This window comes from Podarcis vaucheri (genome assembly GCF_965113315.1).
Source record: "Podarcis vaucheri genome assembly, chromosome: 5".
Taxonomy (NCBI): domain Eukaryota; kingdom Metazoa; phylum Chordata; class Lepidosauria; order Squamata; family Lacertidae; genus Podarcis; species Podarcis vaucheri.
In genome coordinates this window covers 89,245,583-89,272,176 of record NC_138763.1, presented here as the reverse complement: position 1 = coordinate 89,272,176, position 26,594 = coordinate 89,245,583, and the positions used below count along the sequence as shown (strand labels likewise).

The 26,594-nt window shown below is 42.8% G+C and overlaps 2 protein-coding genes across 8 annotated transcripts in view; both read left to right on the top strand.

Moving 5' to 3' along the window:
* Positions 1-5,046, top strand: part of LOC309532855 (neurotrypsin-like) — a 29,446-nt gene extending 24,400 nt beyond the window's left edge. For all 3 annotated transcript variants that reach the window (XM_082223580.1, XM_082223581.1, XM_082223579.1), the window contains 3 exons: positions 1,408-1,530; positions 1,900-2,180; positions 3,961-5,046. In XM_082223580.1, coding sequence (XP_082079706.1) covers positions 1,408-1,530; positions 1,900-2,180; positions 3,961-4,271 — 715 coding nt within the window. In that variant the 3' untranslated portion in view covers positions 4,272-5,046. The remainder of the gene's footprint in view (positions 1-1,407; positions 1,531-1,899; positions 2,181-3,960) is intronic.
* Positions 5,047-11,029: 5,983 nt separating this feature from the next.
* Positions 11,030-26,594, top strand: part of ZSWIM8 (zinc finger SWIM-type containing 8) — a 59,611-nt gene continuing 44,046 nt past the window's right edge. For 3 of the 5 annotated variants that reach the window (XM_082223554.1, XM_082223553.1, XM_082223552.1), the window contains exons 1-4: positions 11,032-12,338; positions 24,141-24,294; positions 24,876-24,970; positions 25,966-26,138. In XM_082223554.1, coding sequence (XP_082079680.1) covers positions 12,161-12,338; positions 24,141-24,294; positions 24,876-24,970; positions 25,966-26,138 — 600 coding nt within the window. In that variant the 5' untranslated portion in view covers positions 11,032-12,160. Of the gene's footprint in view, positions 12,339-24,140; positions 24,295-24,875; positions 24,971-25,965; positions 26,139-26,594 lie in introns of all 5 variants that reach the window. The other 2 variants (XM_082223551.1, XM_082223550.1) reach the window with 2 other exon arrangements.

Sequence of the window (26,594 nt, the reverse complement as noted above, 5' to 3'; positions counted from 1 at the left end):
TGGGTCATGTGTCCAGCATAACTAAGCCACTTCTGGCGAACCAGAGCAGCACACAGAAACACCATTTACCTTCCCGCCAGAGTGGTACCTATTTAATTACTTGCACTTTGACGTGCTTTCAAACTGCTAGGTTGGCAGGAGCTGGAACCAAGCAATCGGAGCTCACCCCGTCGCGGGGATTCGAACCGCCAACCTTCTGATCGGCAAGCCCTAGTAAGAAATAGTATCATGTATATACTTCTTTGGAACTGAATGGTACTCTCTTCTCAGAAATAAGTTGACTTAGGCAGGAAAATGCTTTGTCAGTCTAGGTAATTGCTCCTTCGTGTCCTTTCCCACAGAGCAGAGTCTATTCAGTAATGTTATACTAGGGAGCTTGGGACAATGACGGGAAGATGGTTCAAATGCAAGTGATGGGAAACTCAAGCCAAATTTAAAAAATACAAGTGAGATCTTGCATTTGAGCCTGTACTGTGTCAACGATGGTGATGAGAAAAACATAAACCCCTTTCTGCCAGTTTTGCAGTTATGAAGTGCCACCCAGTGGAGTTACTCTGAGTGGTTTGGGGCTTTCTTTATCTAGGCCCAGAGGCTGGTTTTAAGAAGCCATAATTGGCACATTGTTTTTGCTGTGTGTTTTGAGAATTAAAAATATATATGCTGGCATCCATCATGATTTGGATGCTTTGGACAGACTCCAGCCGTAATTTATTGAATGAATTTCATTACTGAGGACTAAGGTTATAACAGAAAAGTTGCTTGTAGGAATGCGATATATTGCCTATTTACTTGCTCTGTGCACCTCTTGGCCCATAAGACTGGGAAGAAGCGGGATGGCTTACTGAGCCCAGTAGGCGTTAAATGGCTTGTTATGAAAGGACGCAATTTGAAACCACTCTGGAAGCAATGGTCTCTGAACTCTGATTATTTTTCCAAGTGTCATCAGGTTGGATTTGGGGGCAAGGTGCTTGCATACCTCTAGGCATTCTTAGATTCCTTTATCTAGACCCATTTTGATCCAGATTTGGTACTGAAACTGCCTTGGCTGTCCTGTTGGATGACCTGCCCCCAGTCCCCTCTGCCAGTGCTATGGCAGGACCTAAGCAGGTGCATTCTCTTTGCATCCTCTTATTGCCTTTTTCACGAGCCTTCAGTTGAATACCCTTAGCGATGACCTCTTGCTGTCTGTACTTGTACAGCACCAAACACCAATGAGCTCATTTCGGTCATGATATTTATGCTGGTGACGCTCACTTTACTCTAGAAGGTTGTGCCACTAGCTAACAGAGTTTCTTTAAGAAAAAACGCAAATCAATGAAGCATGGAGCATCCTTCACATAACCCTTCCTTCTCTTCTTATTTCGTCTACCTCTGTATTTTTCACGTTGCCTCCCATTTCTCTTTCAGAGGAGGCTGGCCTTGGCAGGTCTCGCTACGTCTAAAGGGGTTTCACAGAGATGCTCGTCTGCTGTGTGGAGCAACTCTTATCAGCAACTGCTGGGTGCTGACGGCAGCACATTGCTTCAAAAGGTAACAGGCTGTTTGCAAGTAAAAGAGTCCTTAAAGTGCAGAAGTGCAAAGCACGATTGCCATTCTGTCCCCAACTCAAAACCGTCAACCTATGGCCCTCACCTAAAATACCCACCTAAGTAAAGAGAGCCCACAATTGGCCACCTTTTGTGAACACAAGAGAGGGGCAGTCTTGAGATGGTGATCTTGTGTATTCACATTAGTGCCATCAGTTAACATGATGCCTTGCAGAATATCATGAACAAAAAAGCTGGGTCTGTGCCCAGGGAGACTGCAATCTAAATTCCAACGCTGAACAAGGAAAGGAGACAAAGGTGAGTCATCTCTATGGATGAGTAATGGACTGACTGATCATTCTCTCATGGCCAGGTTTGGAGTAGATGTACGGCGCTACCTGCTGCGTGTGGGAGACCACCACACTGGTGTGAGGGACGAGTTCGAGAGAGAGCTGCCGGTGGAGAAGATTGTCCTTCATAGGAACTACCAGTCTAGCAGCAACGACAATGACATTGCTTTAGTCAGAATTCGGGGCAAAAGCGGCAACTGTCTTTCCTTCAGCCACCATGTCCTTCCTGTCTGCCTTCCTGAGAGGAAGGAGAAGTCTTCTATAGATAGACAGGCCTGCGTCATATCTGGCTGGGGAGATACAGGTAAGTTGTAGATTGTGTCAGGATTTTTCACATGGAAAGAGATAGTAATATTTGGGGTGTCTGTTCTACCCAGCTTTGGATAATCTTTTAGGGCGCTCACTATACAGAGACAAATTCAGCATCAAATTAAAGCACAAAACAAGCTGATTTGCAGGAAAAACAGTCTTTTTGCCAAATTCATTTTAAATTCTGCTAAAGAAAAAGACTTGGGTAAACACAGTCCGCACTAGCTGTTGGCTGAGAACTCTGGCAATTAATTTAAATACCCTCCCTGCTCATCTGATAGGGCATTTATTGATATATTTGCAAACATTCCAGTTGTTGGAAGCTTTAAAAACTGCCAACGCATAAGACCTGGGAACGGATGCACCCATTTGCCACTGTTGGGAAATAGAGGGACAGGCAATGCCATCAAATGTGCTGATTAGACTGAGCGTATGACTACGGTGTCTCTGTATCATAGCAGTATGTGAACTACATGTGTAAATACTGAGTAGATTTGCTAAGTGCTTGGGAAGATGTTGGAGTGTATGAAGGAAGAATGGGCACAGGAAAGGCCGTGCACAGGAAATGTACCCACAAATTTATGCAGGTTTCTGTTTTCATAGTTGCAAGGTTTAAGAGGGATAATCCCAGATAGGCACTACTGAATAGGCTGCCAGCTACCCTGGCGTTATAGAACTCTGCAGATGATCACATAATACACATGGATTATTCCCAGATCTCAGTCTGCATGTCCCCAGATCACCCTAATTCTTTTCCTATGATCAGCAGCATGTGGAAAGCAGTGCTCCAGCAACCACTGCAAGACTACTCTGCTCTACAAGGATTAGGGCAGTTCACTTTGCAGAATTAATGTATGCCTAGACACATGATAGGGACGCGGGTGGCGCTGTGGGTTAAACCACAGAGTCTAAGACTTGCCGATCAGAAGGTCGTCAGTTCGAATTCCTGCGACGGGGTGAGCTCCCGTTGCTCGGTCCCTGCTCCTGCCTACCTAGCAGTTCAAAAGCACGTCAAAGTGCAAGTAGATAAATAGGTACTGCTTCGGTGGGAAGGCAAACGGCATTTCTGTGCGCTGCTCTGATTCGCCAGAAGCGGCTTAGTCATGCTGGCCACATGACCTGGAAGCTGCACGCTGGTTCCCTCGGCCAATAAAGCGAGATGAGCACTGCAACCCCAGAGTCGGTCATGACTGGACCTAATGGTCAGGGGTCCCTTTACCTTTACCTTTAGACACATGATGCTAGTTACAGCTAACCTTTGCGTATCCTGTCTTGTAAACACATCCAGCATTTTGCCAACTTTTTATTTAAACCAGCTCCCCTGCCTCATAAAAACACATTACAGTCATACCTTGGTTGTCAAACAGAATCCGTTCCGGAAGTCCGTTCAACTTCTGAAAACATTCGGCAACCAAGGCACGGCTTGTGATTGGCTGCAGGAGCTTCCTGCACTCAGTCAGAAGCTGAGGAAGCCCTGTTGGACGTTCTGCTTCCAAAGAATGTTTGCCAACTAGAACGCTCACTTCTGGGTTTGTAGCATTTGGAGCCAAAATGTTCAAGTTGCAAGCTGTCTGGGATCCAAGATACGACTGTATAGGAAGATCACATCAAAATCCACTTCACATTGCATTAAAATACCATCCTGGCCTAGGGAAGGATATTTTTTTTCTATGTTAACCTAATCAAAATTGTGCCGGAGAACAATAGTTGTGTTTGGTGGGTAGGATTTTTGGTTATCTGAGCTACACTAGATATATAACCTATTATTGTTTCAGGGAGGTCATACTCAAGGACATTACTCCAGGGCTCGGTGCCCCTACTCCCAAGAAGAGTGTGCAAATCCCGTTATGGAAAGAAGTTCACTAACCGTATGCTGTGCGCTGGAAACATTTCTGAAGATAACCGGGTGGACAGCTGCCAGGGGGATAGTGGGGGTCCGCTAATGTGTCAAAGGTCAGGTGGACACTGGGTAATTCTAGGGATCACTTCCTGGGGATATGGGTGTGGGCGAAAAGACTCTCCTGGTGTTTACACAAAAGTCAGCAAATTTGTGCCCTGGATCAAGAAGGTGACCAAACTGATATAAGACCGTTCAATCCAAAGGTGGATTTGTGTTGTTTTACTCAGCAGTATTTGGGCAGTGGCTTAGAAGAATGTCTTCATTTTGTCTCTGGTTGGGTGTCTGTTTTTTGATGGTACCTAAACAAGGTTCGTTTGCAAGCGGGCAGCGAGAAAATATTTTACGCTATTGATAGGAGAAGGTGAATGAAAATTTAACATCCTTGTGGCTGATGTATTCATACAAAGTCCTGTTTATTGAAAGAACAAGTGGTGGCAATGCCACTTTTTCCAAAAGAGCTGCCACACTTCTTCAGGGCTCAGGGGAGCATGGGCTTGGTCATATTCCATGGTGCTGCTAAATGGAATATTTCTTATGGAGTGTCCATTCACACAAACTTCTACTCTTGCTACCCCGGATTACTCTGTGCTGTTCACACCAGATCACCTGCATGGTTTCAGCTACCTGCTTTCTTTGGTTTCCACTCACCCTCTTAATCTCTCTTTTTAGGCAGATATACAGTAAAGGGTGACATTGACTCAATTCAGATATCATGCCAAATCATGGTTTGTAATTAGCTGACAACCCAGAATTAGAAACTGTTGCTGGAAGTGGGATTGCAATCCATGGTTTATGCTAATCTTGGGTTGGTGTGATGCTTGATTTTATAGACACCACTCTGTCTCTAGACTCATCTAGAGCAGAAATGGCTAACCTCTGGCCCTCCAGATGTTGTTGGACTCCCATCATCCCTGACCACTGGCCATGCTGGCTGGAGCAGATGGCTACTGGAGTCTACAACTGTAGGATCACAGGTTAGCAACTTCTAGTTTAGAGGCTGCTGAGCCACAGGAAGAGTAGGGAATGTAGGAACGGATTGCTCTGAGAAAACAAAAATGGATAAGGAGCTTGCAGTGACTTGCCTTTTGTATGCTTGGAAGTTGCAAACATTGGAATATGTTTAATGAAAACCATGATTTGGCATGATGTCTGAAATGAGCTATTGTGCTTTTAATCTCACATTGCTCTCCCGGGTGGTCAGCGGAATTATTTTTTCCATAGAACTTCTGCTTCTCTCCCACACTCCTCCTTTCTATATTTTCAGTTTCCCCCCTCAGGTCAGTGAGAAAGTTTTAGGATGCTGACTGGGAAGATATGTCTGACTTCTCCTCCCCCTCCCTGTTTAACATTTGTCTACATACCTCCTTAACACTATAACATCCCAGATGTTACATATATCAAGAGAACAGTTTTGGAGGGTAGCATTTGAAATATCTTGTAGCTTTGGAAGACAGGCAGAAGTTTGTGATTTGTGATCATGAACAAATGCACCAAGCTAGTGTGGCTGGACAGAGAAACAAAACCTTGAGACAGCCGAAAACATAGTACTTTAAAGTGTTTGTGCCATTTTAACTGAAATGAATGAAACGAAATGTGGCATATTCATTTTATTCCCCCCGTTTCTTTCATAACATATGTACGCTCCTGCTGGTCAGCACCATAAGATGCAGAGTTCTGAAATATATACTACCTGGAAACTTTAACCTGTGTCTTCCTACATGTTTTTTTAAAACACATTAGATGAACAGTTATGCAAATTACCACAGATGTTTGTTTGCGTTTGTGTGTTGTGTGTTACATTGCTGGCTAACTATTGCTTTGTGAGGCAGGCTGTTGGTTCATAGCCCAGAGTGGTCAGGTGATATGAGCTCTTGAAACTGCCTGAATGTTGAGATCTTCCTCAGTAGCCCTCCTGAGCCCGACATCAGAAACAAGGCAGGTGATGAGCAGAGAAAGAGCCTTCCTACAGCAGCATTCATCTTTGAAATACCCCCACTCCAGGCTTGTGTGGTGCCAACTTTTTATATGTCCAGGGCCTTTAAAGATCTGTTTGTATTGTTGGCGTCTTGGGAGACAATGGAGGAGTATACCTTTGGGGATGACATCAAAACCGTTGGAGAATTACAGTGCCTGCTGTGGCTGTAGAGACTGATACGGGAGAGACACATTTTGTTGCAGCTGGGGCAGATGAAGGCGTCCAGTTGTGCTGATGCACGTGTACTATGGTGTTTCTTCTTTCTGTGCTCTTCCCTTTTAAGATACTGTTTTAAGAAAATAATTTGGATTTTACCTTGCTCTGGTTTTAATATATGGTTTTACCGTTCTGCTGTTTTGTTATTATTATTTATTTTATTGGTTGTTTTATTGTGCATTTTTATTTGTCAGGAACCCATCGTGGTTCAAGTTTCAGATACAAATTTGTGCCATTAATTAGAAATGATTAGGAGATAGTTGGGACTCTGTGTTTGACTGAGTTTCCCCTGAGCCTGGGAGAGAGGGAGTGGTGGAGGTGGCAGTTTTGGAAGAAACAAAGAGAAAGATTTGAGTTGGCTCCAAGGGGTAGCTCTCTGCAGAACAGATATGGGGAAGTACATTTGCTGCCTTGTTGGCGTGGGTTTTTGACTCCACTTAGGTTTACTTGTATATTTGTAAATAAACTAAATATTACAAAGAAGAAGAAGAGTGTATGTCTGCAGTTCTTTCTCATTCAAAGGAAATCCACCCTGGTCAGCATTGTCACGGAATTTTTCACCACAACTCAGAATTAACAGCTTTATAAAATCATGGTAAGATGTCTATGGTGTATAGCAGGCTTCCACGGCCCTCCAGATGTTTTTGGTCTACAACTCCCATGATCCCTAGCTAGCAGGACCAGTGGTCAGGGATGATGGGAATTGTAGTCTCAAAAACATCTGGAGGGCCACGGTCAAGGAAGCCTGGTGTATAGTCCTAGTTAAACTGGGACCCTTATTGGTATTTATTAACTTCAGAGCTTTCCAAACTAGAACATGTGGCTGTCTTGCCTAATCAAGGGAAAGGCTTTCAGATGTGTGTTAGATGGCCACACCCATCCTTTTAATCTGAACTTCCGCTCTTATATTCTAATAAATGTGAGATTTTTATTTTTATCATTGGATTTATAAAAGGAAATGAAAATAAAGTTGCTCTCAAGTCTCATATGCAAAGCACCTCTCAAGTGGGAAGAAGACTACTTCTCTCACTCTCATCACTGGGAATCCGTTGATAGCATGACCAGTTTTCAGAAACTAGCACATATGTTGATTAATGGTACAGCAATGTATCTTTTGATTAAAATTTTAGCTAGTGCAAAACAACATAGCACTGTTTGCTTACATCATCCACAAACCGTCCCCTTTTATTCAATTAAAGTCAACACACTATCCCTCCTGCAGCACTATAAAAGACAAGGCACAGTAATTATCAAATTGTCTGTTCTGTGTTATTAGCATGAGGTGTAATTACAGCTGCCAGTGTTAATTACTATCATCTCTTCCTCACAGCCTAGAATGTGCTTTTCAGACAATCTATTCACGGGGGGGGGGGGGGGGAGAGATAAAATTCTGAATACCGAAGAACTAAAGGTCTAGTTACTGAATCTCTGTTATCTACTCTGTTTGGGAATCCTGCTTGGATCCAATAGAAGGCTGTAAGGAAAGCATCCAACATTGTTTGAAGAAAAATAAACCATATTTCTTAAAGCCATGACGGTCTCCACTGCATCTTCTTCTATTCTCCAAAGGGACACAGACCCTGTGTGGGGGCCTGGGACCCCATCTGACTTTTGTACCAATATACCGGTAGTTGTGGTGTTAGTGACTACATGAGCTGTCTTCAGATCACAGCACAATGGGCTGCTGAATACGGTGGTACCTCGGGTTAAGAACTTAATTTGTTCTGGAGGTCCGTTCTTAACCTGAAACTGTTCTTAACCTGAGGTACCACTTTAGCTAATGCGGCCTCCAGCTGCCGCTGCACCACTGACATGCGATTTCTGTTCTCATCCTGAGGTAAAGTTCTTAACCAGAGGTACTATTTTTGGGTTAGCAGAGTCTGTAACCTGAAGCATCTGTAACCTGAAGCATCTGTAACCCGAGGTACCACTGTATTGCCTTTCTACGACATCTTACCGTAATTCACCTATTTACACCTATTTACAGCCTGCCTGCAGCCAGCCTCCCCCAAAGATGGATCTCAGCTTTGTCTTCCTCCTCCTTCCCAGAAAACCCTTTGCTCTCCCCCAGAGCAGTTACCCTGGCAACCTCCCCAATCCCCAGTCTCTGGTCATATCTGGGGCAAGGGGGAAGGAGTTCCCTTATATTGTTAATGACCCTCTCTTGTTTTCTTGATAGCATAGCTCTGCCAGGTTAGTTTGCATAACCAGCCCAGGAATCCTCTGTCTAGCAAGCTCTGCAGTTTGTGTTTTAATCCATATCCCAATTAATAAAAATCCTTGTATTTATTCATTTTTAGGAGGATATCCCCCCAGATCTTTAACAATATTTACATAATTGTCAAACCATTGATGATCTCACTTGAACAACTCTACACTGGACTTGCTGCCACAAACCTGACAAAACTACTGATGCTTCCAGTGACATCTGGACCATCCAATAACCTTATTTGGGAAAGCCCCAAGATGCAGTGGCCATTTTGGTAAAGGATACAGATTGATGGAGGTTCTGTCATAAGAGTACACCCTTACCTAAAGGGATAGGTAAAGGGACCCCTGACCATTAGGTCCAGTCGTGACCGACTCTGGGGTTGCGGCGCTCATCTCGCTTTATTGGCCGAGGGAGCCAGCATTTGTCCGCAGACAGCTTCCAGGTCATGTGGCCAGCATGACTAAACCGCTTCTGGCAAATCAGAGCAGCACACGGAAATGCCGTTTACCTTTCCACCGGAGAAGTACCTATTTGTCTACTTGGACTTTGACATGCTTTCGAACTACTAGCTTGGCAGGAACAGGGACCAAACAACAGGAGCTCACCCCATTGCGGGGATTCAAACCGCCAACCTTCTGATCGGCAAGTCCTAGGCTCTATGGTTTAACCCACAGCACGACCAATGTCCCTTTCCTAGTCCCTAAAGGGATAGGGACTGCTTAACTTCCCATGCCACCTAATGAGCAAGTAAACAGATTGCAGGGCTTTGTCAGGTACTTTAATTCCTTCTTCTTTGCCTAACACATTACACTTTCAAGCAGTCAGTGTGGACCCCAGTATTCAGAGTGTTTTTGCTTTCTCCTGGAGGGAAAACACAGGATCCACCTGTTTGTTTTGCTTTGCTGCCTGTTAGCCACATGGAGCAGTAGTCAGGCAGAAAGTGTAAAAATAAGTCAAAACTAAAAATAAAATTCCCTTCCAAAAATATTCACCTAAAAATGAAAGAAGTTTCAAATTAGTATTAGCTGCTACCTTTTGTTGTGGAAGAGGAGCCCAGACAGCTGCCTTATCCCAGCTGTGCTCAAGGGTGGCCCAAAACATTTTTCCGCCCGAGGCAATACATCCTGCTGCCACCCCACACAATGTAGCTGGGGAGTTTGAAGCTCTGCAAGAGCTTCCCTTCAACAAATAGCCACTGCAAAGCCTTGCTGCTGGGCATGGTGGGTTGCAAACTCCACAAGTGCACCCAATGGAACCTGGCCAGAGGGGGACATTCTGGAGAGCTTTGGCGCTGGATCCCTATGCCTGCAGGGGTGGGTGGAGACCAGTGGCAAAGTGGTCTCTGCCACTGGTAGGGCAGGTGGGACGCCTCCTCTTGTGTTTCTGCTATCTGAGGCAGCTGCTTCTTCCTGCCTCATCTGTGGGCTGGCTCAGGCTACACTGAAGTTCTGGATTTCTCCAATGTTTTCTATAGGCTGCTCCTCACTTCCACCACCTGGCAGGGTCTGGCAGTACAGTACAATCCATGCCTGCCTGCTCAGAAGCAAGTCCAACATTCAGTGAGTTCAATGAGAGCTGAAGCACATTCAAAGCACGTTCTTGGTCAAAAGATTCCTGCATTTTGGGGGGTGGGGGTTTGGATTAGATGACCCCTGTGGTCCCATCCAACTCTACAATTCTATGATCCTCACACACAGAGCTGCAATTCCCACAGCTGACATAGAATCGTAGAATCCAAAGTTGGAAGGCACCCTGGGGTCATCTAGTCCAACCCTCTGGCCCTTCCTTACATATCTTTAGGCACCAGGCAAAATCATCTCTCTTCAACGAGGCTTTGGGATGATTAACATTCCCTTGTGTGTTTGCTTGAGGGGGGGTGTTGTTTTTGTTTTATTACATATTCTGTGATTTTGTTTTGTAATTTTATGTTGCAGACAGCCCTGTGATCTTTGGATGAAGAGCAGTAGACAAATAGAATAATAGAAATAGTTGTTGTTGTTGTTGTTGTTGTTATTATTATTATTATTAATATGCTGCCTATCTGACAGGGTCGCCCCAGACACTCTGAGTAGCTTCTAGCAAATGATAAATAATAATGATAACAACAACAACCCCCTGCAATGCAGCAATACAGATCATCCATGACCCTACGCAAAACCACAGCGCTCCGAACGCGCGCCCAACGCGTGTTCCGCAGCCGTGACCCCAGGTAACCCTGCGCGGATACCTAAAGGAGCCCGGAAGCTTCCGTTTTTACAAGGCGACACTCACGGGCGTCTCTACTATTCGCATCTCTATGGCGGGTTCGTGGTATCGTCTTTTCCTCCTCCCTATCTCTGCGGGCGGTCGCGGAGGAAGCCGGAAGCGGCGCGACCGGAAGCGAAGTTCAGCTGGGCGATAAGGAGGCGGGAGGGAGTGAGGAGGAGGAGGAGGAGGAGCCTAAAGGGCCGCTTCGCTGTGGTGGCTGTGAGGGAGGGCGGCGCGCGCGCTCGCCCGTGGCCGTGCGGGGAGGGGGGGGGTGGCCTCGCGTGCGCGCGCGTGCGAGCAAGGGGGGCCATTTTAGCGCTCGCCCAGCGGACGGCTGAGAGGGAGGCGTCGGCGCGCCAGGCCAAGGCCCGGGTTAACCTACCTACCCCTTACTTCGCTTCGCGGAGCCGCCCCTTCTTCCTCCCTTCGCTCCGCCGCCGCCTTCGCCCCGCTCCAGGAGGGGCCCGCCGCCGCCATGGCGCCCCCGTGAGAGGGATTCCATTCGCTGGGCCCGGACGACGGACGAGACAACCCCCCCTCCCGAACCCGTCCGAGGGCCGCTTCAGCTGCTTCCCTCGCCGCCGCCTGAGGCAGCTCCGTCCGCTTCCCCCTCAAGCCCGCGGTGGGGGGCGCCGCAGCCTCCCTCTTTGCCGGGCCTCCCCGCCCCCCCCATATCTCCTGTCTCTCAACCCCACAGTTGCCCCTCTCCTTACTCGACCCCTTTCTGTCACACTCTCTGGCGGAGCAACAGCCTTCCTGCCCCCACCTCTCTCCCCTCCCCGCCGCTCCAGCTGAGAGGCGTCCTGCGAGGGGCCTCGTCTCGTTTGCGGGTTGTTTTTTTTTGGGGGGGGGTGTCAAAACTTCGGGGTGCATGGTTTTGCACATGTGCACTCGCCTGACACCCCAAGTTCCCTTGCCAAACGCTGGTGGCTTATAGACGGGCCTCGGTGAGCCCCCTGTTTGCATGCAGTTTCCTCTGGGTGGGGTTTTTATTTTTTATATCCCTCCCCTTTTTCCTGCTTTTTTGGGGGGGTTGAAAACCTCGCTTATTTCAGCCTCTCCCGCGTCTTTGCTAAATACAGGTGTCCACATGCCAGCCAAGCCAAGGAGCGGTTTGCGGGTGCACTTTCCCGGTTCTTTCTTTTGAGGAAGCGGAGTTGTGAAGACGTTGCAGCTGTGGGTGTGTTTTTGGGTTTTGTTTTTTTAAAGTTGAGTGTATACGGTCAAAAATTTAGTTTCTTCTGTCGTTGTAGTTGCTTGGGTTTTTTTTTGCTGGTGTTGCTCCTTCCCCCACCCACCTAGCCTCCGGAGACAAATGAGCAAATTGAACTTGAAGTACTAATACAGGTTGTCCTGGAGTCCTGTCGCTGCACCTCTCTGAGAGAGAAGGCCTGCTTTTTCCCTTTCCCTGTTTTTTTGGATGTGATGGAACTCATGTTTGCAGAGTGGGAGGACGGGGAAAGGTTTTCGTTCGAAGATTCTGACCGCTTTGAAGAAGACTCCCTTTGTTCCTTCATCTCTGAGGCCGAGAGCTTATGCCAGAATTGGAGAGGATGGCGGAAGCAATCTGCCGGACCCAATTCCCCCACTGTCAAAATGAAAGGTGAGTGGCTGGGTATAGAAAGGGTTTGGTAAAAACACTGAGGATCGATGAGGTGCCTGTAGGCAGGCAACCAGTCAAGGTATGTTGGCAATTAGAAACAGGTGTGTGTTGAAATAGAAAAACAAAAATGTTGTAACTTGGATCAGCTGCAGACTCAGACTTGCATTAAGTAAGGGGTATGATCCAGTGTTGCTTATTAGTCATGAACTTTAGCTGCACTCATATGCACACTAATTAGAGCTGCTTAAAATTTTTCTTTTCTACCCAAAATCTGCCATTGATAAGGACTGTCAGTGCTGCCTGCAGCTTCTATGGTGTGGACTAGTTTTTTTCACAGTCTAATTAGGATATTATTGCCTGAATGAAATGCATTGCAATGATTACTAAGAATGTATAGGCATGTTACAGTGCAGCAAGACTGACCTAGTTATATACTTAATCTTTTGCTAAGGAGATTATGCCTTGCTCTGTGATAGTTGTTCTTCCTCAGTCAAAGGTTAAGTTGGTGGTTCCCAACCTGTTTGAATGTTAGTTTTTGCATACTGGGCCCCACATTTCACCATTGATGGTACTTTTACTCAGAGTAAGGGCAAAATGCAAGGAATGCAAATCAGGGATATAATAAACTGTTCTTGAAATCGAGCTATAATTTGCAATATTGTCATGCAGTGAAAGTAATAATGATTCCGTGATTCTATGAAGGTAAAGTCTGTCCAAAGGGGAAGCCAACTGTGTGCTCATGGATGGTACATTTGAACAACACTTTACATTCAGAGAAGTGCTCTTTTGCTGTCGTGTCAACTCATGGTAGAATAATTTTCTGAACCAAATAGTTGCAAATAGCTTGTTGCTATCATCCAACTTTGGTCTTTTGGTCTCTCAGATTTAACTATTGTAACTCAGTTTTTTAAAAGCAGATATCTGAGGCTGCTACACAAATTATACCCTACCAAATACACATACTATGCATTTTGTGGCAGACAGTCGCAATCCAACTCCTGTCATACAACATATTTTGACGTACAGGCACTTCATATGCATATATGAAATGTGTTGTGTTGCCATTTAAACCAGTGAGGAGAAATTGATGGCGTGTAAAGAAATATTTACAAGCCCAGTCCGTATTATAAAGTTGATCTTTATTCTTGGTTGCATGTGATGAAGGATCTGCTCAGAACTGAGCTTGATTTTACAAGTAGTATGCTCCCTGAAGAGTGTGCCAGGTTAAATTCACTCAGGTATTTTAATTTGTGTAATGCCTAGGCTTGGTGTATGTTTTTAGCTGCTTCCTCATATTAGAGTTAATGTTAATTGTAAATTATAAGGTCTTATTAATCATTAAAATTATTCATTAATTATACTTGTTCACCACCTTGGAATCTGTTGGATGAAGGGTAATATGTAATGTGTTAAATAAAAATAAAAATATTTCAGATAAACAAAATAAACAGAAATATCTGTAAGTAGTTTAATACAAAATACTGTGAAATATTTATGAAAAATACAGGTAAAATCAGTGGAACTAAAAAATGTATTCATAATAAAATTACACGTCTGGCTAGGCTTGCTGAAACAAAGAAGTTTTTAGTAGGTCATATCAAACTGTGTCCCTCCCCCCAGCACTTGTTAGCATTTATAGCTAGCACTGTTACCCAGTTGTGAAAACATTCTTTGTAACTTGGGGAAGTTCAGGAATATGGTTAGGATTGCCAGATCAAAATGTTAAAATAGTATGTTTTCTTTGCACAATGAAACTACTCAAGGCTTACTTGATAGTTGAGATTATTTTGATGGAGACCTTTGTTGCAGGTTGTGGACAATACTATACAGCAAAACTTTGTACTATATCTAGTAGTTATAGAATGTAGTGCATATAGTGCATTAATATATTAACTCTGATCATTGCTCAGGATGATCAACAGTGATTAACCTGTTGTCACTCAGAGCTTGTGATCACAGACCAGAAGGTAACTTGTGTTGCTTTTAGAAAATGTTTGAGTTTGTCCCTTCTTTGGAAATAATGGTATTTTGCCTGGTGCCATGGCCTTTCTTTCCACTTAAAGTGACAACCTCCATGGATTTGGTGGAAAATTGAATTGTTCGAGGTAAAATTGTTAAATTTCCACCTCCTAGCTAGAAAGAAAGCATTGAAAGCCATGGGGATTGGAGAAGTGGGGAGCAGGAAATTGTTAATGAAATGCATTTACTAATAAACTTTGTTTTTTAAACTAAGGAGTACATGGGTATAAATGGGACTATTCATTTCTGTCTTCATAACAGCTCCTTGGGATAGGTTAGGCTGGGTTAGCTTTAGCATCTGACCCAAGGTCACCAGTGAGCTACGTGGCTGCATGGTGGGTTGAACCCAATTCTCCTTGGTACAAGTCTAATACACTAGTGAACACTTGTGTTTTTTTAAACTATAAAAGTATAATGGCAGTAGCTTGGATACATGTTCTAAAACACATGCTTGGTATAGCTACATCAGTGGTGGAGAACCTCAGACCCAGGGGTCAAATGTGGCCCTCCAGTCTTCTCCATCTGGGCCTCGAGACTCTCCCAGGCCGTGTTACTTCTACCCAAGTCTCACTGCTCGCTAGGCCTGACTACATCCTCCTCAAGTACTTTTGCCTTGTTGGCATGGGTCCTTGAACTGTAATAATCCTTGTGTGTTGCTTGATGGAGGGTGAAAACAGACTTATGTTTGTGTAGAAACCTGTATTTTGCATGCCTGTGTGTAGCCTATTGCACCAATCTCAGAATCTGTTTGTTTGTCCTCTTTTAACTCTGGTCCCACACATATTTTGCCTCTGACCTTGCCCACCACCACCATGTGGCCTCCAGAAAGTTGCTTACAGGGGAATATGACCCTTGAGCTTAAAAACCTCCCCAACCCCTCAGCTTCATTTTGCAAGGAGTTCTTGAATGGCTGTACTTTTTTTGCCCAGTCTACTATTAATCAGGAGATTTGCATGTTTGGTTCACTAGTGTGAAGTGATCCCTTAGAAATGAGATAGGCTTATTAGGGTTCTTTTTTTCAGTTATGCCAGTGGAGAAACACAAGGTCCTCCCAGAATCCTGTAATTCACCATTGACTCTGAAGTCTTGGAGAGGTAGTTATTGGTACATGCTTTAGCCCTTATAGTATTCAGAAATGACTTCTGTAGCTTTTTCAGTGAAGCTTAATTCATCTTAATGAATTCTGTCACTTGTCCATAGTTACATTTAACTTCCTTTGATTTTTGCACTGCATTTTATAGTGTTACAAACAAGGATGAGGAATGAAGTGAGATGGAAATGAGCTATAATACTTGAATGGACACTAGTTGCCATCTGCTAGAAATGTTTGTGCCTTATGATGCAGAGTAGCAAAATGTAGAAGTTTCAACAAACAGTAGGTCAGTAGGATGTCTTGAAGTTGATTAAAGAAATATTCTTATCCAGTATCAGGTCTTATTGCCCAAATACTTCAGTGTAAAAAGTATTACTTCATAAACTGCATAGAATTAATTTTGTTATTTTGAAGAAGGTTGTTCATGCTAACGGTGATATTAGATTGTGAAAAAGCGCAATGTGGCAACACATAATATGGTAACAGAATCTACTTTCAGGATCAAAGAATTGAGTATCTGATGGATTACATGAAAAAGCTGTTCTGAATGTACTGAAACTGTTCGGTGCTGAACTCATTACAGAGGCAAGTCTGCCTGTTTACTTTAAATGGAAAAACTGAATTCACAATGTCAGTTTTCTTCTTTGTCTTTATTGCATCAGTATGGAATACTGTTGTCAGTGATCTAGGACACAATTTCCTTTGCAAAGAAAGATTGGCCACAGCACTGAAGATTTAGTCTACAGCACAATGAAAAAGGAAGTTATGCTTCCTGGTTATTCTGGGCTTAACTATGTGTTTGGCTTTTTGGCTAAATGGAGAGGTTCTATATTAAGATTTTTCTAATTTAATTACATGTAACTTTGTTTTAGTCTGCCTTGTCTATTTACTAACACTTGAGCAAGTACTTTACTTACACATCCCCTTCATACTTCCTGCATAACATAAGTGTTACAACTTGAAATAAAGATTTCATGAAAATGTATATAATTTGGGGGATTTGGAGGTAACGTTCATCTAATTGAATCCCCAGCCCATCCATACTTGTTTGCTCTTTGATACTATTCAGTATTGTAAGCTGGGCAGGTAATGAGACTTGAGTTGAAATCTCAGCCAGACAAATTTTGTCTGGCTAGCCCTCAGCAAAGCCCAGATCAAAGTTTTGATTCATTATCTTCAGAATGAGAATAACAGTGTCTAAGGGTTTTTAAGGGACTGAGGCATACCCACTACTGCCTTTCTGCTCATGAAAATGAGCTTTCTCTCTTTGTCTTCTTCAGCTACACCACATCTTTAAAATTAGCTTCGAAGGGGTGATGGGTCTTCTGAAACAAATTTTGGGGATGAATGGTTGGAAGGAGAAGAAACAGAATTCCTGTTGTGTGATCGGACCACTAGTGCAGTTTGAATACAACCCAGTAGTTTTGATGTGTTACCTGTACCAGGTGCTGTTTCAGGCAGCATCAGTCTTACAATTCCAATTAAGATTATTCAGACCAGGCTGTGTGGATGGTTATCAGGTTCTCATCCTAAATCCTACATATGTTTGCTTTTGTTCCATTACAGAACCAGCAAAAGCGTTAATAATCTTAATACTGCCAAGGTTTGGAATTTAGAAAGGTAGGAACCTTGGTATTTATGTAAACAGTTCAACTTTCTCCTAGTAAGTAACAGTGTAAATGTTTTAAAATAAATTTAGGTAGAATGAATCCATGAAGACTACAATGTTGAGAGGTTTAGCATATAGAGTGGCACTCCCTGCACTACTAGCAGATCTGAAAGACATTTGACAGAGGAATGATTGTGCTTTGTATCAATGGAATCTGCAGGCAGGAATTCTTACTCCCTCTCTCATTTCTTGAAGGGCAGTGTTACAGCTTTCTGCTTATATGACAGCCTTGTTCTTATATCAAGAAATACTTGTAAAATATCTCCAAAACATGTACTGTACTTTGTTATTGAATCTGGTTAATTAGCTAATAAACCACTTGTAAAATACTAGAGTGAGTTAACTGACTCTTTCTGGTGGGTGTAATTGGGACTTGCTATGAATTTGGGGCAGGCAGATCTTTGCGTAGAGTTTTGCTTGAAGAAAGAACTGAAATGGTTTTAAAAATAAGCACAGCAAAGATAAGCTCTGGACTTTAAACATGTCAAATGAAAATGCAAACAATTTCTCCTTGTCTCTTGTTTGGAAAAATTGAATTTCCGGGAACCTGTTGCAACTGCAAGCATGATATGTGATCTTAAAATAAGACTATCAGTTATAATAATAATGGCAACCTTATCAAGCCATTCAGGGTTTGCAATGTGCAGATTTTCACAAATGTGACTGTCAGATTATTATTGACACTTGTGAATTTATCCTGATTACAGCCTGTTTCAGGAGATCATGACACCCTTTCCCTTCCTCTTGAGTTGTGCATTGCAGAGAACTCCGAAGAGAGAGTGGTCTCTTGCTTTGTGCCAAGTGGGACAGATGAAGTCCTCTGGCCTGTGCAGAGGGCTTTGGGGAAGGGTCATATTATCAGAATATGCAAACACTTGGAAGCAGCAAGAATCCAAGCCTTTCCATAATCTTGCACAGCTGTCTACTTTTCTCCCCAAGTCCACAATTAGTGGTGGACTATGAAATCTAGCCAAAAGGTGTGAACATATTCTACCCACACTGTCGAATCATCTGTCATTATTGTGGTGATGACCAAACTGTGGCTAATACCGGTTGTTTCATGCGCATTTATATAAGCTGTGCAGGTATCATGGTGTGTAGGGGGAACATTGAAATGGAGCAGTGCAGACTACAAAACTTGTATTTTGCTCATACTTACTGTCAGATATGAAGAATATGGAATGGATGGTGGCAGCATGTGGCAGTGGAGAAAGTGATTTAGATGCCAGTGATTGGCTGTGAGTGGGATCAGGGGCTGCTTTGATGTATGAGAGGCTTTGAGCAGGCATAGGCAAACTCGGCCCTCCAGATGTTTTGAGACTACAGTTCCCATCGTCCTTGATCACTGGTCCCTGTTAGCTAGGAATGATGGGAGTTGTAGTCCCAAAACATCTGGAGGGCCAAGTTTGCTTATGCCTGGCTTTGAGGGTAAGAAAGTGGCATGTACTAGGGAGCAGTGGTCCCACTGGAAAATAAATTAAGGGTGAAAGGTTGACACTTAGATGGCAAGCTCTGTTCATACATTAAAGGTAAAGGGACCCCTGACCATTAGGTCCAGTCGTGACTGACTCTGGGGTTGCGGCACTCATCTCGCTTTATTGGCCAAGGGAACCGGCGTACAGCTTCCAGGTCATGTGGCCAGCATGACTAAGCCGCTTCTGGCGAACCAGAGCAGCACACAGAAACGCCATTTACCTTCCCGCCGGAGCGGTACCTATTTATCTACTTGCATTTCGTGCTTTCGAACTGCTAGGTTGGCAGGAGCAGGGACCGAGCAACAGGAGCTCACCCCGTCACGGGGATTCGAAGCGCCGACCTTCTGATCAGCAAGTCCTAGGCTCTGAGGTTTAACTCACCCTTCCCAAATACTGATTTCAAGTTATCTGGTAAACATTTTTAGAATTGTAGCCTTCAAATTCTAATTTAAAACTCCAATTTCACTTAATTGTAGTCTCCAAGTACTGATAAAAACAGAAGTCTTTTTTTAAAAAAGTTCTGAATAGAGAACAGTAATGGAAGGCTATTTCTACCTGTTTTTAAGTTCTGAATAGAGAACAGTAATGGAAGTCTATTTCTACCTGTTTTTAAGAAGTAAGTCTTATGCGGATGGAAAAGTGTGCCTTTAACAGCTGCATGACAAAATTGTAAAAGGAGGATCTTTCCTGGAACACAGGTGCAGTGATGAAAAGCTCCACCTGTTGAAACTGTAACCTTGCAGTTATTAAAAGTGCAGAGTCTTTATGACCTTTAACAGAGAGAAAATATGACAATCACAGTTACCAGGTTGTAATGACGACAACAACAAAACAAAGAGTCAGTTGACACACTTTGGGTTCAGTGCTGCAAGTTAGGTTATAAAGCAGGGGTGAGGGGATGGTCATCTGAAGTGGCCATGACATCAGATGATTGTCAAGTTGGTGCCTCCACCCACGGTCAAAATTGCCCCATGGCTTGGAGGGAGATAAAAATTAAGAACTGGCCCATCTGCCCAAAAAGATTATTCACCCATGCTACAAGTGAACCTTTCACAGAGGAGGTGGTAATGTTGTGGCAAAAATAAAAACAGTGGAGAACAATGAGGATTAAACATGCTTTGAAATGGGTGGAAATCCACCCATACACTACATCATGTTTATTTGTATGAGACCTGGAATAACTAACAGCTTTGTTAGGGGTGGCATACAAATGTATTTAATATTAAATGCAAATATATTTGCATGCTAACGAACATGCTAGTGAAGCAGTTTATATTTTAGCCCTTCTGGGTTAAAATATGTGAAGACCCTGATTTGTCTTAGAGATTGTAACCTCTTCACCTAGAAGGCAGGCCGCAATGGCAATAACTAGCACAAAGGGTTGAATGAATCATTAGCTGCAGCTGGGGAGGTCGTTCCTGAAATCTCAGGTTGGGATACTATTTTGGTAGCAGGTGAGGCTGTTTTCTGTTATCTGAAACTCATCCATGCTGATTTCTCTCTCCTCAGGCAGAATACACCAAGTAATTTATAAAGGCAGGCTTTGGCCTCTTTGCTGACACACCACTTTAGTATCTTCTGCCTAAATCTTGGAAAAACTATTATAAATGGCTGAACAGAGGTCGAATGGACCAAGTAGTTATAGGCAGAGAAAATACAGCATGTGCTCATAAACCATTTAGTGCATTCTGCCAGAATTCCAGCCAATGGACAAGAGAAGAGGTTAGGAATTGTACTTCACCAGTTTTCAGGGTAGTTTTCTGGATGGGAAGGATTTCCCACCCTGTGATATGGCCTAGGAGCTTATTTGGTGGAGCGGTGAGAGTTTATTGACAGGTAGGTAACTTGAGATTGAAAACGGTAGATGCAAGATACAGAAACTGTATCTTCTTGTGTTCTCCCCAAGCAAAAATTGCAATTAGTTTTTTTGGGGTGCAGTCCCAGCACATCTGTTGGATGTCTCCATCCCCCACCCCATTTTATTAGACAAGCTATCCAAACATGCAGTTTTTATTATGTGCCTGTAGATAGATAATTTTTATTATGGCTATTATTTTAAAGTGTATTTTTATTATTGTGATAGTTTATACCATTTTATGTAAACCACTTTGTTTATTTATATTAAGTGGTGTAAAAATTTGCTAAATAAATAAAAGGAAATGGATCTATTTTATGTCCATGAGATTGTAGCAATGCCCTTCCAACCTGTGATACTGCTGCTGTATCCCAGCCCATATTACATCATTGCACCATTTTGAAAGATGCACTGAAACCGTGAATGAGTATAGTTTCTCATGCTAAACTTACTATGTGTACTTCTCTGAAATGCCTTATTATGACTTACTAACTAGAATCAAGGGATAGAATGATTTCATTGGCGTATTTGCTCACCTGTTGAAAAAGGACTGTTCCTGGGTATAAAAATGTGCTTGGGCAATTTGTATTTTTGCTGAAGAGTAAAGTTAAATAAATGCCACGTTAAATAAAAAGTTCTAGAAGCAGCAAAGCAGTTCCTATAAAAGTCTGAAAGTTTGATTTTATTATATCAATCTCTAATGATAGTTCCACTAATATGAGCATTATTTTTAAAGTATAGTGAGTGTTGCATGCTGTGATGTTGGTTTTTCAGAAAACCTTGAGTTGGAAACCTTCCTTAAAAAACGTTCAGTGCCTTAAATAGAGCATAGTTAGCATGTGCATTTTGTATTTAGTAAACAAAACTAAATAGTTTCAGTCTGAGATGTTATTACAATATATGTATTTGATTTATTTTACCTCCTATTTACAAATCATTATATATGTATTCTCTCACACTTTATTGGGATAGGAAACTAAGAACATTAATTTCAACTTTGAAACTTTGGCAATCCACAATTGTGTCATCCATTCATTGATACCAATTAATGTTATCCAATTAGATAGCTTCCAGTTAGAACCTTCCTTGTGACTCGGCAAAATGTTTTTTCAGTAGTTATCATATTGTGCGAAAGTTACTAATTCAGCTGAGACTTCGATTGCACCTGTAGCAGTTGGTAAACAATCAACCCTCTCCCCTTAAACAGGTGGCCAGACTTAATGGCAGCTCTTAATCTATAATACTAGTTGCTAGAAACATCAGGAGGGGAGAGAGTGCTCTTGTGATCAGGACCTCCTTGAATCTTGCCCCATAGGCACGTGGTTGGCCACTGTGAGAATAAGACGCTGGACTAGATTCAGCATTTTCCTGATCCAGGAGGCTCTTACAATCCTAACAAGCCTTTTGTACTTCAAGCAGAGTCGTTAGGAAGGTGGAAGTCCCTTCCATTTTTTGATTGGCTAACGAGACTGGTGATACTAGAAATGGAGTTTCTAATACATGATTGGGCCAAATGACAACCCATCTTAGGAACGGAGACCAGTTTTTACTGGTCTCAGACTCCTTTAGATACGTAAGGCTTTTCCTTCTGCTTTTGCATTCCTGATAAGATTTCCCAGGAAGACAGAAAATGTGCAGGCTGTCAAACCCAAGCCTGTTCAAGCAAGCAACAAATAACTAGCTAGGTTAGATTGACTTGATTTGGTTTTATTTGCAATTCTGGGTGTGTGGGTGTTGTCTTCTCTTTTCCTTTCCTGTTATACACTAATAAAATTTGTTATATGTTAACATTTGCATTCATTGTTTAAAAAGGCAATTTTCTGGAATTTCTTATTAAAACCTTTCATGCAGGTACTAAGATAGTACAGCTAAGCTTTAGGTGTTGTTGTTTGTTCTGAAGAGATTTCACAATGTTTTGTGGGAATTTTAGCTTTCGGAAAGTAAATCAAAGCTTCCCTCTTAGTTTTTTTCCTAGAACTGGAATGGGGGGGTGGAGCTTGAGAAATAGGTCTCATAAACACCTTTAGACAGACTAGGGTGTGTGGCACGAGGTGCTTCATTCTCCCTGGCAGTAATCTATCCTAATTCTTTGGGGAAGAAGTGGGGGCCATTATACAAAAAATGTGTTTACCGGTAAGGCAAGCTCCCCCTTCTCCAATCCATCACAATGCTATTCAGAGGATGGTATATGCTATCTAAATAATAATAATAATAGTAATAATTTTTATTTAATTTGTATCCCGCCCTCCCCGGCCAAAGCCGGGCTCAGAACGGCTAACAACAGGTAAAAATAGCAGAATGTACATAAAATCGCACAGTCAATTAATTAAAATGCATTCTAGAATCAATTCAGAATTGAATTAATGTCAACCATTGGGTTAGAGTTCTATGAGGATTACAGAAGGAGGGGGTCAGACTGTGCCTTGGCCAAAGGTCTGGCAGAACAGCTCCGTCTTGCAGGCCCTGCAATGTAGCATTTCTGAATGCTTATCTCCTCCCAAAGAGATAATTTCTTATAAATACATGGAAAAGGCTCCCAGAGAGTTAGAAGTGCAGTGGCTCATACACAACACTTGCAAGAAAAGAGCTTAACCAACAACTCTGTATGCAGGAATTGGGTGCGGGGACTTGGCCTTGTGAATGTTAGCAGTTGCTGCATTGAAGGGTAGAGTTGAGTTAGCACACTGTCCTCTGGAAGTGAGCAGAGGCAGGAATGAGATAGAGATAGAGAAAGCAAGTTAAACCCTTATCTCTTTCTCGTACACACCCCTCTCCCAATCTCATTGTTCAGTGAAGTGCAGTTTGAACTCTGGACCCTTATCGGAACATAGTGGTGTCCTCACCTTCAGCGTTTCTGCTTGTTGTGTCTTTGCCAGTTTATTTGGCTCTGTTTGTCTCTTGTTTTGAATAGTTTTCAATACCTTGTGTTCTTTGAGGGAGAATGCTATTTTTGCATTGACTCCTGACAGAAGATGGGTGCCTAGTTCTGGAATGGGTGAGTGAAGTGAGGCAATGTACTTCCCTAGTTGTGGTGCTGTAAGAAACTTTACTTGTTTAACTTTTCTGTGATTGTTTTTAAAGACAAAGGAGGTGGTGGCCTTCAGTGCCATCTAGTTGTCAGCCGTGTGGGGCAGTATCTTGCCATACTGAAGCTAGATAGGCCATCTAAATATGTATATTTTAAACGGGAAATTTTTGCTTTGTGCCTAACAAAAAATCATAGAATCATAGAATCATAGAGTTGGAAGAGACCACAAGGGCCATCGAGTCCAACCCCCTGCCAAGCAGGAAACACCATCAGAGCACTCCTGACATATGGTTGTCAAGCCTCTGCTTAAAGACCTCCAAAGTAGGAGACTCCACCACACTCCTTGGCAGCAAATTCCACTGTCGAACAGCTCTTACTGTCAGGAAGTTCTTCCTGATGTTTAGGTGGAATCTTCTTTCTTGTAGTTTGGATCCATTGCTCCGTGTCCGCTTCTCTGGAGCAGCAGAAAACAACCTTTCTCCCTCCTCTATGTGACATCCTTTTATATATTTGAACATGGCTATCATATCACCCTTTAACCTCCTCTTCTCCAGGCTAAACATGCCCAGCTCCCTTAGCCGTTCCTCATAAGGCATCGAACTTGTGATGAGATCATTTTTGCATGTTTCAGCTAACCTCACCTGATATTCTTTGTTGTATTAGATGGGCTGGTGATCCCGCTGGTGGAGTTGTCAGCAAAACAGGTGGCATTTCACATTCCATTTGAAGTGGTTGAGAAAGTCTACCCACCTGTGCCCGAACAACTGCAGCTTCGTATTGCCTTTTGGAGCTTCCCAGAAAATGAAGAGGACATCAGGTAATGCCATTCAGAATTCTCTTCGTGTTTCTTTTCTGCTTAAAGTTAACTTTATCTTCGACGCACCATCAGTGAAATAGGGAATATCAAGTAGCCATATTGGCCCATTAGGGGAAAATCTATAAACGTATGAGAGTAATATCTGTTGATTAGAATCAATTAAAAATGTTACAAAGAGGGAGTAAGCTTTTATGTTTTCACGATCACTTCATCAGGTTGTATGCTAATAAAAAAATGATATTGTGTTGCATCCAGAAAAGTAGTTTTGTTAGTGAAAGGACTTCTGGCTTCCCTCTCCTTTTTCTACATGTCCCCAAAATCTGTCCTGGGGGTTTCATCTGGCGCAGATTTGGGGAGGGCATTCAGTGCACGCAGGGAGAGGAGAGGGAGGAGAACTTCCACTGAGCAAACAGAAATCTTTGCACTACTTTGTTGGATCCTGCCCATTAGATTGTTCCCAGCTGCATAATGGAAATGGTCCTGGGTCCTTCCCTATAATATGAAGACCAGTGATCCAGAATGCAGTGCTCTTTGTCTCATCTGAAGTACATTTTAACAACAGAATGATTTGTTTTTCCTAGGCTGTACTCCTGCTTGGCAAATGGCAGTGCAGATGAGTTCCAGAGAGGCGAGCAACTCTTCCGAATGAGGGCTGTTAAAGATCCACTGCAGATAGGTATTTACATCTACCTTATGTTGGTACTGAGAAGAACTGAAATCTTATCCCAGATACAAACCCTACCTTGAAGGTTTGGGAGAGAAAGGTTTCTGAGTTGGAATGACATGGTTAGGTCCTGCCTCAGCATGCACTGCCTCAGCCTGTACCATTGGGCTCTCATCCAGAAGGACTGATTGGGGGGATGGACCCAGATAAAGATTCCTTTATTCAGATCTGATCCACAAAGATATAAAAAAGTGGCTCAACAGACCCAGTTTCAGTTTGATGGAGTCCTGGAAACACTGCAGGTTTCAGCTGGTGATTTTTGCTAGGACTACTAAATTAGTTCTAGAATCTATGAACTTTTTTGCTTGCTTTGTAGTAATCCCAAAAACAGAGAGCAGCATGACTGGAACATTTATGATATGTGCTCACCAGCAACATCTGGTTGTGTTCCATTAGTTATGTTATACTTTCCCCCACCTTCATGATTAACTTTATGCCACAGTTATAAGACATGCAATAAGAGGCTCAATGTTTTTTTCTTGGGAATTTTAGGTATGGGTTGGACAGCATAATCCACTGCAAGACAAAAGGTTCACATGTTGACTCTGAGTTTATTAGGAAGCCTTAGCCTCAGTTAATGCAGCAGGTCTATTGAGAGAATGAATGTGTTTACAATTTTAAAGTGCAATTTAATGGTTGTTAATAGAAAGGAAATGAATCTAAACTCTGTTTAATGGGGGTTTTTGTAGTCCAGGCACAAATCTTTGCTACTGAACATACCTGTGTTGAAAGCCTATTCTCATTAAATTGAAGTGACGATTGATCTTTGAAATAAATTACGGTTGCCAAAATAAGACATTCCAGATTTTGATTGGAGCAAGAAGAAGGAAAGGTGTAGTTAAAATAATTGGTCTGTTAGTTTTGTATGTATTTTTTATTATTATGCTGAATGCTATATCACCATGCTTCGGTGTCAGACAATAACCTTTGGCCTGTTCTCCCAACAGGTTTCCATCTGAGTGCCACAGTGGTACCTCCCCAGATGGTACCACCAAAAGGAGCATACAATGTGGCAGTGATGTTTGACAGATGCAGGATCACCTCATGCAGCTGCACTTGTGGAGCTGGGGCCAAATGGTGTGCCCATGTTGTAGCCCTCTGCCTTTTCCGGATACACAATGTAGGCCTTGAATTATGACTATTGTTCTGTTGCATAGATAACCAAGTACAGGGAATATTTATTGATAGCCATAAAATTAAAGTGTTCAGTAACTGCAAGTTCCCCCCTTTCTTTTCAGTCCTTTATACTAACATCTGTGGAGCTGCTTTGACTGGAACATACTTGAAGGGAGGACATTAGCCCATGTTCACTAATCTGTACTAAGTAGTGTTTAACATATATATTGTAAGAAACAACTGGCTGTACAAGCTGAAAGGATCAGTGCTACATGTTTGCCTAAATGGCTGGATGCTTCAAAATTGATTACCAGAATATGCAAATGGACTTTGATGTGTCCAGTGGTCTACAATAGACAGTAGTAAGGAAGGTGGTTATGCTAGTTCACACAGCATTGAATGCAACCCTATGCATTAATAGTGTTGAATTGCTCCAATGGAAAATTGAATCTGTGTATCA